At 40.7% G+C, this 13,740-nt stretch overlaps 1 protein-coding gene across 2 annotated transcripts; it reads right to left on the reverse strand.

Annotated features, from left to right (window-relative positions):
• Window positions 1-418: 418 nt before the first annotated feature.
• On the reverse strand, window positions 419-12,284 carry GTSE1 (G2 and S-phase expressed 1). Of its 2 annotated transcripts, none has more exons than XM_042018285.1 (12): window positions 12,158-12,284; window positions 11,569-11,652; window positions 10,807-10,870; window positions 10,127-10,730; window positions 8,861-9,031; window positions 7,349-7,502; window positions 5,781-6,158; window positions 5,517-5,589; window positions 4,878-5,108; window positions 3,578-3,755; window positions 1,836-1,976; window positions 419-841 (listed from the first exon to the last, which is right to left on the reverse strand). In XM_042018285.1, exons 2-12 carry the CDS (start codon window positions 11,645-11,647, stop codon window positions 758-760), a joined length of 2,157 nt encoding a protein of 718 aa, XP_041874219.1. In that variant the 5' UTR covers window positions 11,648-11,652; window positions 12,158-12,284; the 3' UTR covers window positions 419-757. The 2 variants fall into 2 exon arrangements, with proteins under 2 accessions (XP_041874219.1, XP_041874220.1); XM_042018286.1 differs by having other exon boundaries at window positions 12,126-12,284.
• Between the last annotated feature and the right edge of the window lie 1,456 nt (window positions 12,285-13,740).

A 13,740-nucleotide genomic window follows, 5' to 3' on the forward strand; every position in this document is an offset into this window, starting at 1 on the left:
CAGCGGGAGAGGGCCCCGGCGACGGGAGAGGCGGCCTCTGGCCCTTCTCAGGCCACCCAAAACCCGCACACACGCCACAGGGCCCAGCATAGTGAGTTAGACAAAGGAAAACAGAACAAAACATCTCCCTTTGATTGTCTCATGGCCGTTATCCCTGAATAAGCCACAGTTTATCCCAGCTAGGGCCAGCCACGACTAAACCATCGGGCAGGAACAAGCTGCTGTCTTCTCCTTTGCATTAGAGAAATTCAGGTGGTGCTGTTGATTTATTCCACTGGCATTCAGTACTGAAATGTTTGTTTCCAAACTTGCTACACCACCCTGAAGTCCACTAGCTTTTACCTACACATTAGCATTTGTAAGTGAAGCACTAGAAAAGTCTACCCCCAGCATGCAATAAATTGCTATTTTGTACACATTCAGCACACAACTCATTTATTGTAAATTAAAACTTTTTTGTACATAGAGGAAAGGAATCAAATGACAATTGGTAGGAAGTAAGGAGGCAGGTTTCCAATTCAGAGAATATACCTTTTTTTACCTTAGAACAATATCATTTAAATACATCCATTGCAGCACATCCATGAACAAAACCATTACCAGACTGACTATATCAAGACTGTTAGAATTCTATTTTGTTAATGCAGTTCAACAGATAATCTACAGCCATCTCCCAAAAATTATACAAGTGAAGAATAACACCTAAAACACTTCAAAGATCACAGTTGCCAAGAATTCTTCATATTTCAGTTCAAATTCAGAACTTGAGTAGAGGGGAATCCAGATTTTCTTTGTTTACATCAGGGCTCAGAGTGATAAGAGGAGAACTCAAATCAATTAGCTGGAAGAAAAACAATAAAATTTAGCTAGTGTAGTCAACTGTTGTGCATAGCTACTAGCAGCTACAATCTGTATTATTCTCAATTACTTGTTTTGTTTAGAGTTCCTTTTAGTATCCAGAAGACAAATACAAGCACCACACTCAAGAGTTTGTGTTCTGGTTTTTTAAAATATGCTCATTCTTAGACAAGCATAAGCTTCTCACAAGGTGGTTATTGTCCATACTTACCTTAAAAGCCTAAAAGGCTTTTCTGAGTTTCACTACAATGCATATTCTAATTACAGTGCCATCCAGGCAGGACACAGCACTTCTGAACTCCTCTGAACATGCCCCCCCCCCCCAAGTCAGAGTTCTGCAATCCTCCTCTTTTGACAAAATTTGAAGGGCCTGATACTCAATTGAGCCCAACTACATCTATTGTCAAAGGCTGCATCCTCATAGTTACCAGCATTCATCTGACAATAAATAGAGGTATCTACCTTCAAGCCACTAATGCATGAAAAGCACTTGCCTAGAAATGCTTGTAAAATTTAGAGCAGATTCCAACAGCACACATCTTCCAGCTAAGGAGAGGATTAGAAAAGGAGCTAAACAGGAGAGGCCACCTTTCTTTTTTGATTAAAAAGAGTTGCTGCCAAGAACTGAAAATGTGCAAAAAAGGGGAAACAAGAGTAAGCATGCCAATTCTCCTGAAGACAACATTCACTTCCTGCTTCAGAACAGTTTCATTCTATAACAACTGCTTTAAGTAGTAAGTTCTTTCTCCATCCTCCTCCTTTTCTTATTTGCAGATTGCTCACTGAGCTCTAGTTCAGAACACACTGTTTGATTTTAAACATGACATTCTCTTAAGAGCACCTCATTATGTATATCATATTGAGCTAATATTAAATATTCCTACAGTATTGTGGAACTGCTTTGGAGACAAGGGTATGTAGCCAGCTGACATTTTTCTGCTAACATACTTGCACCAGATTATTTGAATAAAACTTACCTTTATCTGCCCAGATAATACAGGCTTTGGAGAAGTAATCTTACTCACTTCAGGAGTATTGGAAAGGTCAATCAAAGGTCTACTTTCACATTCAGAAGGCTGTGGGAGAGATTTGTCTACTCCAGTATCTAGCAGCAAGGCCTTTAAAAAAAATAATTCAGGTTTTCTCCTCTGTTCACCAAGCTTCCTTCATATATATTGTGGGAGTCAATTTAGCTTATACAGCTATAATAATCACAGAACAGGCTTAATTTATAGCTTGGGTGTTTTTCATGCAGGATTCATTGCACACAGTGTAAAAACCTCAGCTCCTGCTCTGCCAGTGGCTAGCATCACAGGGAAAATGCAGTAAGACAAAGCAAGAGAGATCCTATGGCATAAAACAGTTTTTCACTTAAAAGTAGAGTTAAATGTAAAACAGAAGATTAATAACCCTCTTAATAGTTTAAATCATTTAACTACAATTATTGTGCAATGTTATTTAGCCATAGAAACTATTCTCTATAGCTTCACACTCTAGTTATCCTTTGGTCCAGTTTAACTACCCCATACATGTACTAAGCAATTCTGAAACAGAGACTTTATGCCCCCAAGTAAGCTAACAAGGAACATACTGATGCAGTAACATCAAGTAATTTATCTACACATTATTCTACACCTGAGTATTTGTAAAACAATAGCCACTTTGTCAGGTTAATATTTCAGAACTACAACTTCAGTCCTTTCTTTTTAATGCCTGTGGAGTACCAGCTTTCAACATGAAGCCACGACATTCCTGGGAAAGTGTTCACTGAACTAATTACTTGACACTTAAGTTTAGTACTATGTGGACTTTGGGGTTTAATCCTCCCTCACTGCAGATTAGCACTCCTGTTAGGTGACTGAATTTAGCTACAGCAGTGTTTTGGGTTTGGGTTTTTTAATCCCTGAAGGAGCTTTATGGGTGCAAAATGAACTGCCCTGCAACACTACTTTTTTAATTGAATCCAACAGGATTTCACAGTACTCTTCCAAAAGTGGAAATTTAATATAAAATCTGCAAGTATTTGACAGGGCATTTGAAATGGGAACACACTTAGTGGAAATACTGAACAAATTATGTTCAATGCTAAATACAGGCACTAGAGGGTGCACATGGTTACAGCTAGTTGGGCACCACAATATAAAAAAAGACATTGAGCTATTAGAGAGCACCCAGAGGAAGGCAACAAAGATGGCAATGGGTCTGGAGGGGAAGCGTTATGAGGAGCAGCTGAGGGCACTTGGTCTGTTCAGCCTGGAGAAGAGATGAGGAGAGACCTTACTGTGGTCTTGAACATCCTCAAGAGGGGAAACACAGGGGCAGGTATCAATCTCTTCGTTCTCGTGATCTGTGACAGAACTCGAGGAAACATCATGAAGTTGAGTCAGGGGAGATTTAGGTCGGATAGTAGCAAAGTATTTTTCACCCAGAGGGTGTTTGGGCACTGGAACAGCTCCCCAGGGAAATGGTCACAGCACCAGCCTGACAAAATTCAAGAAGCATTTAGTGTGATTCCTGAGTGTCCTGAGCAGGGCCAGGAGTTGGACTTGATTCTGATGGGTCCCTTCCAACTCAAAATATTCTATTATTTCATGATTCCAACGCATTTTAACTTCATGTATACTGAAGTGGTTTTCCTACTTATCCCTTACATTGAAATAATTTGGTTTCAAGCAGTTTACTTAGTAATTTTGTAGGAAAATGTATTGTCATTTCTTACCTCAGGTTGTTTCTCTTCAGCCAGCTCATTTTGTACTTCTGTCTCTTTTAATACATTTTCTACTCCTTCTGTAGCAGTTTTCTCTGGTGAGAAGTTAAGTGCAAGAGGTAGTACAGGTGGAGGAGATGTATCATCTTCTGAAGATGTCTGTCTCTTACTGTCTTGTTTCTGTTTAGAACTACGGAAAAGAGCATCAGCAATAATTGAGCTCTTTAATCAGCATTAACTACTAAAGACAGACAACCTAATTTCTAACCTCATTTTCTCCTTTTTTACCCCAAGTTTTAATGACCAAAAGGCTTCCAATATTTTTATTCAAATAAATGGTAGTTACCTGCAAAATCCAAAATATTTCATTTTGCAATAGAAGTATAGCCTACCCATGCAAAAAGAAAGGGAAATTATTAAGAAGAATTTAATCTTATTTGACATTTCTGTCCAGCCTAAATTTCACACAAGGTATTTTGGTTGGGATTTTTTTAAACTTGGAAGAACTAGCAAAGAGGCATTGATCTTGTATATCACTGAGCAACCCACTTCAGTCCCTACTGAAAGGAAGTACTGACACCGGCTGGAGGACCAGAGGCTGTAATCTGATTAGTATGATAAAGTCACTGTAGACAGAATAATTGTTTCCTTGAAAGAAAAGACCATTTGAGACATTTGACCTCAGTAGCATGACAGTTTTCTAGCCATGAATCATTCCTACTTTAATACTGCTCCTCTCCACCAGCCACAAAACAAGCCTGCATACATATGGCCCTTGTCAGAAGATGCTGGGCTGATAATATGGAGAACACTACTTTCACAGAAAACAAACAGAATTAATAAAAGCATAAGTAAAGCTGCTCAGAAAATAAAGTTTAAGTCAACTAAATCCTTGGCTTTTTGACTGATGCTTTAAAAAGTGTAATTTTACAGACCATTGGCAACAATATAAAACAAAAGTTAGAAGTAATATGCATTTTAATCAGCTATTTCCCTTCATCAGAAGGCAATAGCAAAATGATACCAGAGCATCAGATACAACTCTTAAATTGTTCCCTAGCTCAAGAAATACAAATAATTTCCTATTAAAGCTGTAATTCTTTCATGTTAGATACTGACTCACCTCAGTACAGCTTATAGCATTTTACCAGTCACAAGTTATAAATTCTTATTAGGCTATACAGCTTTTTTATGCTCAAATGCTTTATTCTAACATTTAGCAGAGGTCCCTGAAACCCAAGAGTCATCACTAGAATTCATTGAGGCAGTTTGCCTACAATACTCATTTCATATATGCAGATTTCTGTCTTACCCAGCTGTAAAAGTCTTTTTGGTAGAAAAGCTGAAGCTTTGCTGGAGAGATGCAGCATGTGGAGAAATTGCTGTTCTTGGTACAGTTTTAGGAGTCACTGCTGGGAACCCTGAGATCCGACGGATGGGTGTAGGTAGGCCAGACCGTTTCACACTGGCAGGAGTCATGGTGGCAGACCTCTCAGGAAAACAAAAACTCTGGCCTTTCATAGGAGTGCTGACTGCCATGGCACTAGAAGAGGAACATGCCTTAGCCAACACCTTCTAGAAATTGTTTGAATAACACCATTCTACCAAACAATAGAAATCCATTCCCCATTGGTCAGCAAGGGAACAGTATTCAACTTAAAGTTGATAATCACAGCATAGCAGGGGCTTTACTTGGTAAGAATTATTTTATGAATTATTTTAGTCTATTTAGCACTGCAAAGAAACCTCTTCTGAATAGAGTGGGAGGGGTTATTTGGTTTAGTTTTGGGTTTTGATTTAAGTCAGTTCCAGCAGGCATTAACACATCTAACTTGGCATGTCTCAAGGGACTAGATAATTAAGTTAGAACTTTTAAGACTGTTGCAACACCCAACCATGTCACATGCTGAGAAGGATGCCTCAGTGTATTCAATTTTCAGTGAAGCCCTACCTTCCAGGTGTGCCACAAAATGTTAATCCAAAAGATGGTGTTGCTTTTGGTGCCAATTTGTTTGGTGTTGCATCTAAAGAGAAAAGTTTTGTTAATTGCTATCACATTAATATTTTTTTCTTTTATAGCAGTTGTCTTTCAGTTAAATACTAATTTCTTCCCAAAGGTGGACAGAAGTGTAATGAAACAAATCACAAACCTTCAAGGTAACATTTGCTTTTAATAACCAAAGTAGCAGACAGGTCATACAAAGTATGTGCTTACCTTGAGTTTTCACAGGAGCCTTAGCTTGACCTGTGGAAACAGACAAAACTCTAGCCTTGGGCTTTGCACACAGGCTTCCTTTTAGTGAACTCCCATCTTTATACTGCTGACATAGCTGCTGCAGACTGGGAACAGAGCTTGGTCTCTGAATTCCACTGCCTGCAGTCTCAGATGATGTTGCAGAAGCTGAAGATTTAGTCAGGCTTACGGCACTAGATATTTTGGGAGTACTAGCTGATCTCACTTGCTTCCTGGATTTCTCAGTATTGGCAGCCTGCAGAGATGACACTGTGGTAGGTCTGACAAGGGCCAGCCTGTTTGTACTAGATGAAACCTTAGAGCCACTCACACTAGCTTTTGATGATATGCTTGATTTCCCTGAAATAGAAAATTGTACTTCTGAAGTTTTTGACTAGGCAGAATAATTATACTAACACAGGAAAGAAAAATAGAAATTTACAGCATTTAAATTTAGGTTCAAATAATTCAAGTTTAAGGAGAATATATACAACTACTGAAAACCTATTCCTCAAATTCTTCAGCAATACTATTTTACGGTCTTCTCACCAAATTCCCAAATTACTGCAATCAGGTGAAAGAATATTCTTCAAGGAATGCCAAAACAGCTTGCAGATTCAAATTACTTCCAGCATTTTCTCCCAGCATAGCTGGCCCTGTTCCCTTAAGCAGCCTTTCAAGGAGGTAACAGTTTGAGTTACACTGATTAACACCACAGACTAAACAACCCCACAAGCATTTTTCCCAGATTTCTGTAAAGTTCTTACTTTTAGTCTGTAGGTTACTTTCAATAAGAAGAGAAATCTTGATTAGACAGTTCTATTGCATAAAATAGTTCTTACTAAGCTTTTAATAGTATTTTATTAATCTCCCAGAAACAAGGTGCAAATAAAAATTTGCTGTAACTTGGTATTTTTATAGATGTACAAGAACTGTAGTTCTTACATCTGTCAGTGCTTTTAGAAGACTATTTTCCTGATCCTTTGAGGCTTACTGAAATGGTCAAATTGATGGCCTCAATACAGTACAAGCCTCTTGGCTGTGTTATCTCCCTAGAGGTGTTTTTCCCATCTGCTTGGGTAAAGCTCATCCTTTATTTAGGCTTACAGAAATGTGGAATAAAGCCTTCCACCTTCCTTCCAAATTTCAGTTGTTTTGGCAGGTTTTTTTTTTTTTCTTTTTTTCTTTTAATTCCAGTCAGACAAGCTTAGAGCATTCAGAAGCTCACGTTCTTGAATATAATAGAGAAGATCATGCATAAAAGGAACAGAATTCCTGGGGCATTGCTTCCTTTCTAGCTGTGTCAGCTGCTCACATGTAGGCATCGGGCTTGGATCAATCTAGTTTCTACAAATGATGTATGTCTAACATTTATCTTTAGTCCACAGGGATTTACTGGGCTAGCCTACAAAATTTTATTCTCCATACAAAACATTTCTTAGTGCTTGAATGTACTGGACACCATTAAAACATTTCCAAATCCGAAGTCCAGAACATGCTTAGCTATTTCAAAACTGATTTGTGGCACAAACATGTAGTAAGAGCGTTACCTGTTTTGCCTATAGGAGAAATGGGTAAACTTGAATTAAGACTTGATGAGTTCATGCTGGAAGCTGATGATGAAGATGATGATGATGTAGTCTTTCTTGTGAGACCACTGGCAACACCAGGACGTTTCAGATATGTCATCTTCCTTAAGCCAGGCTGAATCAAAAGCAAAAAAAAATGCCCTATTTAACACATGATTTTGCCATTATTTGTCTTGGTATTGTAACTTTTTACTCGTGAATTTTAGAGGAGCTCCTTAACTCAGATGATATTTTTAAAAGTGAATTTTCTTAGAGAGAGATCATTGTATCTGGATTATTATACAGAACTGGAACATCAGACCTAGGAGGCAAACAATTATTTTTATTCCTGCCACAAACCTGAGTATGGACTTAAAGGAATTAAAGAATAAAAAGAGTCAGCCCAGGCACCAGTATATGCTGGGCACCAAGGAGCTGGAAAGCAGCTTGGCAAGCAAGGCCCTTGGGAGTGCTGAACATGAGCCAGCAATGCACCCCTGCAGCAAAGAATGCTGATAGTATCCTGGGCTGCACGAAGAAGAGCGTCACCAGCAAGTGAAGGGAGCTGATCCTGCTCTCTGCTCAGCACTGAGAGCCCACACCTGAAGATCTCCCTACAGTTCCAGGCTCCCCAGTACAAGAGTGATTTGGAGCTACTGCAAAGAGTCCAACAAAGGGCCCCTAGAGTGATTAAGGGACTGGAGCATCTCCCACCTGAGGAAAGGCTGAAAGCTGGGACTTATCAGCCTGGAAAATACAAGGCTCAAGGTGGATCTCATCAATATATAGAAATATCTGAAAGGACAGTAGCCAGTGGCACCCAGTGACAGGACTAGAGGCAATGGGCAGAGCAGAACACAGGAGGTTCTGCTTCTGAACATCAGGTAACACTTCTTTTACTTCAAGGGTCACCAATCACTGGCACAGGCTGCCCTATGAGGTTGCCAAGACTTCATCCTTGGAGATATTCAAAAGCTGTCGGGCCATGAGCCTGGGCAAATGACTCCATGTGGTCCTGTTCGAGCAGGGCATTGAACCAGATGACCTCAAGAGGTCCCTTCCAACCTCAACAATTCTGTGATTCTGTGACGTGGCACACAGCATTAAAACAGGCATTTAAAGCTTCAAAGCAACTGACAGCTGTAGGTATACTACCCTCATGCAAGTTATGGCAACCTTTTCATATGGTATAGTTAGCTACACACATCAAAAACTTTCTTACAGGAAACTGCTCATCACTTACCTGCAGCTAGTGCTTTAAAAACAAAGGCATGCTTGTTAATCCAGCACATTTACCGTTGCTCTTAAGTACATTCATTGCATTACAGACTTAGAACACACATTCAAAAATGGCAAATATAAAACATAAATTACTTTTCCTTAAAATCATTTTACACAACAGCTTTAAATTAAATTAGAAAGTAAACTATATTAATTTCTTTTCATCAGAAATACTACAGAACTTACTTTCATATTAAGGAGGCTTGCCATTACCTTACTTGGTGCAGGAAGGACTTTTGTGTCTTGCACTGAGGAACTGCCGCTGAATGAAGACTCAAAGGCATCTAAAGCAATACTAGATTTGTCGGAAATTACATCTTCAGATGATCCCATGCTGTTCAAGTCTCTTTTTGTAGAAATACTAGTATTTTTTCCTCGTTTGAGCTGCAAATTTCAATGCAACATTTTAATAGGTACTAGTGCTTCTAGAAACCACTATAAAGCTTTTTACACACATTGATTCTGTTCAGAAACAGAGACAAAAGTCAATGAAGCCTCCAAACCCAGTGAAGTCTTTAGACAAATACAGTCTGAAGTAAGTCTAGTGATTGTATTTGCCAAGTACTAGAACATGCCTGAACGCAGAGACTGGACAGCAACTTAAGGGCAGTTCTGCAACAATTCATCAGTACAAATCCTATAATCACATTCACCCACATACTGTTCCATACTGTAACTGTACCTTACAACTATATTGGACTCTCCACTTATTATTCTTCCACTTTACTCTGCCTTCCAAAAAGTGAGACATTACAGTAGTAGAATGGATCATGCAAACTGTCTGTTCAGACAATGGGGTATAATTTGTCTAGTTAAAGTGTTTAAGATCATGTCTTTCTTGACAGCACACAAAATCAAGAAGAAATTTATACCACAAAGGAAAATCAGAGTCCTGTAATTTCTATAGGTGATGGTTCTTAAGAAGCCTCTACCACACCTTCAGTAAAATCCACGATACATACTGGAGCCTAAGCCATAAAGTGTAGAGCAATAAAATCCAGAAGATATTCTATCTAAAGACTGGGATTTGTGCTCACAAGGTCACTAACACCACTGTTTCCTTGCTATCCCAGAACATTTCCATTGACAAAGATTAACAGTAAAAAAGGCCACTTTTACACATTAAGTGTAAAATTACACATGAAGTGTAACAGTGTAGTAATTTTGCCAGCAACAGAAGTGTTAGAAACCAGTTAGAAGAGAAGCCAAGAATTATAGTATTCACAAAACCAGAATACAACAGAAATGTACTTGCAAATGCTCTACATTGTCATAACAGATAAAGTAATTGGTTACTACACCATAGGACCTGCCCTTTTTTTTTTTCTATATATGTTTTCTGACTAAGGATCTTATGAGGTAGAGGAGCATCAGAAGATTAAAGTTCACTTTTAAAAATAAAAGATTGTAGACAGGTTAAACATTCCTAAAACACAGAGACCTTACTTGAAGAAAATGTTGCCCAGAACCTGACTTTACCTTGTCAATTGTCAACAAATTGCTTTTCCCAGAAGTAGATGAAGGTTTTGCCATTGGCAGTTTGCCAACTGCCTTTGTGTTTGTTTCCTGAGTTTTCTGTTCCTCTGTCAGGGGCAAACTAGCATTTTTTGTAGGAGACACACAACTTTTAACAGGGCTGTTGTTAGGAGGAGCAGGAGGAGCACGTACTTTGCCATCTGACACAAGTTTATGTGATACCTTCTGAAAACAAGGTGGCAGCTGACATGCCAGGCTATCCTGCACACAGTATGTCTCCCGTTTAACAGCCCTGGGACTTATTGCTATATTTTTGTTTCTCAGTATCTTCAGCTTTGACTTTGAGTCCTCCACAAATGTTTCTACAATCTTGTTTTCCTGTTCTTCTGATTGGCTTATTTTACTCTCCTTGTTCTTGCTTCCAGTCTCTATCTGCAGTGCCAACAAATGAGCTTCTTTGAAAATTTCCACAAATTTCTCTCCTTGAAGTGGGCTCCACATGAGTTTATCATCAGAAGCAGACACACACTTTTTTGCTTCAATACTGGCAGCAATACATCTTTCTTTGTGTCCCACAGGTCCAACAAAAACTTCATCTTCATTTCCACTACAAAGAAAAATAGTTTAGCCCAGCACCTTACGTGTGTCAGTTCTGAAGGGTGTACAGTACTTACATTACTTACCTTGTTGAAGAGAGTGAAAGGTCAAAATCAAACTTTTCATCAGTCAGAAGAGGAAAGTCTGAAACTATAACAAAGATTTTATCACAGCATGGATTTGCAATGAAAATGATTGCATTATGCTTTGACAATTTGGTGAGTGATGTCAACTGGCAAAAAAAGCTTTAGCTACCAAGTTTAAAAAATTAAACTTAGAAAAACATGCTTTAGGTCCAAGAAATTTAAGTTACAACTGCGAATATGATCATAATTGTGAGATGCCCAAATATTCTGAAACAGCTCAATGGTGATTTCTAAGCAGCTGTAACAGGAACATGGAACACAACTCATCAGCAGCCTCCAATTAAAATGAGCGAGAACATGTAATCTAGAGCTATGTGACAATGCATTTGTCCCATTCGTCAGTTCTTTTCTTGTTCAGGCTACCACAGAACAGTAGCAGGAACCAGTGAGAAAGGCTCCTTTTCTTATTAGTTAACAGATACACTAAATAAATCAGCAGCTGATGGACAAGGAAAAGGGAGGAGCTCAGATAAGATATATAGAAAGGAGGTTGATGACATCAGTCACTATTACACAAGCTTTAGCACCATGCTCCACAAGCTCTCAGGAGGCTTCTGAGACTGGCAACAGCAGCCCATCCAAGGAAATGAGTACACAGAACATGAGATAAAGCAGACAGAGGTTGTCTACTGATATGAGCTGTCCTAACCTATAACAGGGAATATACCACATGGAGAATAACTCACCATATTCTACACCTACCATTGCTCATGCAAATATCCAGTTTTGCTTCAGTCACATGACTCAGGCTATGTGCTGACATTTCTTTTTTTTCCTCCATAGTACCTGGAAAATATAGAAGTAGACATGCAGGAGGTTTAAAAAAAAACCCCAAAACCGAACAACAACAGGGTCACGGACTTTGATGATACTGCTGAATTAGTGAGGGGGTAAACATTCCCTCTGAAGACTCTCATACTTAGGGAGTGCCACACAGAATCACAGAATAGTTAGGGTTGGAAGGGACCTCTGGAGGTCATCCAGTCCAATCCCCATCAAGGCAGGGTCACCTGGACCAGGTTACACAGGAACGCATCCAGGGTTAGGAATATCTCCAGAGTGGGAGACCTCACGACCTCCCTAGGCAGCCTATTCCAGTGCTCTGCCACCCTCCATGTAAATAAGTTCCTACTCACGCTGAAATGAAACTTCCTGTGTTTTAGTTTAATTTAGTATTACTACTCATCCTGTGGCTGGACACCACCGAAAAAGTGGTTTATGGGATGCCACACAGTTCACCATCCCGCCGACCGCCCCACCTCAGGCGAGTTCGCACAGGTGCCTCCCTTACCCGACCGCAAGGGCCCCTCTACGGCCGGGAAACGGGGAAAGGCCTCCGGGCACGCCGCCGCCGTCACCGCCGTCCCCCGCGCTCACCGCTCGCCCCTCACCGCCACCGCGCACGAGCCGCGCTGCGCACCCGCCCGCACTTGGAAAGCGCGCCCCGCTCACGTGACGCGCCCAGCGCGTCCTCATTGGCAGGTTCGAAGGATACACGGGCCCTCCCGGTGCATTCTGGGGCTTGTAGTTAGCAGGGGCTCCCAACGGCCTCTCTGCTGGCTGCGCAGGCCCCATCACCCCGCTCGGCCCCGTCCTCGCCCCTACAGCGGGCTCTGGCCTTGGACAGCCCGGCTTGCCTGGGCGGCCTCGGCAGCCGCGGTGCTGGCAGCAGCGCAAGGGAAAGCCTCAGCAGCGCAAGGGAAAGCCTCAGCAGCGTGTGGGCATTGCTGAACGTCTCACCTTGAGGCCGTGCCGGCGTGCGCGGTGATTCCAGGCAGCACCGCCGTGCTGGCTGCGGTGGGGCCAGCGCACCGATTCCTGTGGTGTCCGTGACACCTTTGCTGGATATGGTTTTCCTAGTAATTTAACTTTAGAAGTGAAGCTAAACGGAGGTTCAGCTTGGGCATAAGGGGAATTTAATCACAGAAAGCGCGATTAGACATTGGAATGGGGTGCCCAGGGAGGTGGTGGAGTCATCATCCTGGAGGTGTTCAAGGAAAGACTGGATGTGGCACTCAGTGTCATGGTCTGGTTGTCACGGTGGTGTTCAGTCAAAGGCTGGACTCAGAGGTCTTTTCCAGCCTAATGGATTCTGGGATTTTGTGAAGGGGATGTATATCTAATCCTAAAGTGGCATAAGGAATAGCAAGATGCCTGGATGTCAGTCCCAACTGTGGATTGTTATTATCAGTCCCATTAATACAGCCTGACTGATAGGGTAGTTTTAAAAGTAGAACCGTGTTAGTAAAAAACACTAGGAAAACACCACTCTTCACATTTCTTCTAACATTTAATGCTGCACAGTGCTTAGGGTTTTCTCTTAATGCATGCATGGCATCAGAAATTGTGTTCCAGTGATGTACTCTGTTCCAAGTATTTTGGGATGACTAAATCACTCGGCTGGAATTTATCAGCTGAATAAGAATAGTTAATCATAACCTACAGGTTTTCATATAGATAAAATACTCTATAATCTTTTTTCCACTTAACCATTTGTAATTTTCTACCTTTCATGGAGCCGCACAAGCAGTATGTATGTAACTTGAGTATATAGCTAGTATCCTATGTATTGACAAATAGGCTGGGACAAATAGGCTTCTGTGCTGAATATTAACATGCTCACCTCACACTTTTCCTCCCTTCAAATGACATGAGGAGTCCCTCCTGGCTGGCAGTGGTCAGTTGCATGGGGAACTGTCAGGCTTAGTTGCTTGTAAAACAGGCCAATCTTCATTGTTACAGTTTCTCTCTTCCAGCTTTTTACATCAGGATTTTCTACTTTGGTGTTTTCCTCATTGGTTCCAGTGACACAGTTTTGCTCACATGGCTGAACAAACTCAGTCTTAATTTTCTGGAGTGTAAGTGATTTTTCCA

This window comes from Corvus kubaryi, unplaced genomic scaffold (genome assembly GCF_017639235.1).
Source record: "Corvus kubaryi isolate FWS band 111438036 unplaced genomic scaffold, C.kubaryi_AGA036_p1.0 137, whole genome shotgun sequence".
NCBI lineage: Eukaryota > Metazoa > Chordata > Aves > Passeriformes > Corvidae > Corvus > Corvus kubaryi.

Excerpts from the sequence above, each read along its gene's own strand:
- GTSE1 (XM_042018285.1), bottom strand. The coding sequence starts at position 11,647 with ATGGAGGAAAAAAAAGAAATGTCAGCACATAGCCTGAGTCATGTGACT. Across the intron at positions 5,590-5,780 it reads GGCTCCTGTGAAAACTCAAG|ATGCAACACCAAACAAATTG; the intron begins GTAAGCACATAC and ends TTTTCTCTTTAG. Across the intron at positions 842-1,835 it reads TATTATCTGGGCAGATAAAG|CTAATTGATTTGAGTTCTCC; the intron begins GTAAGTTTTATT and ends TTTTTCTTCCAG.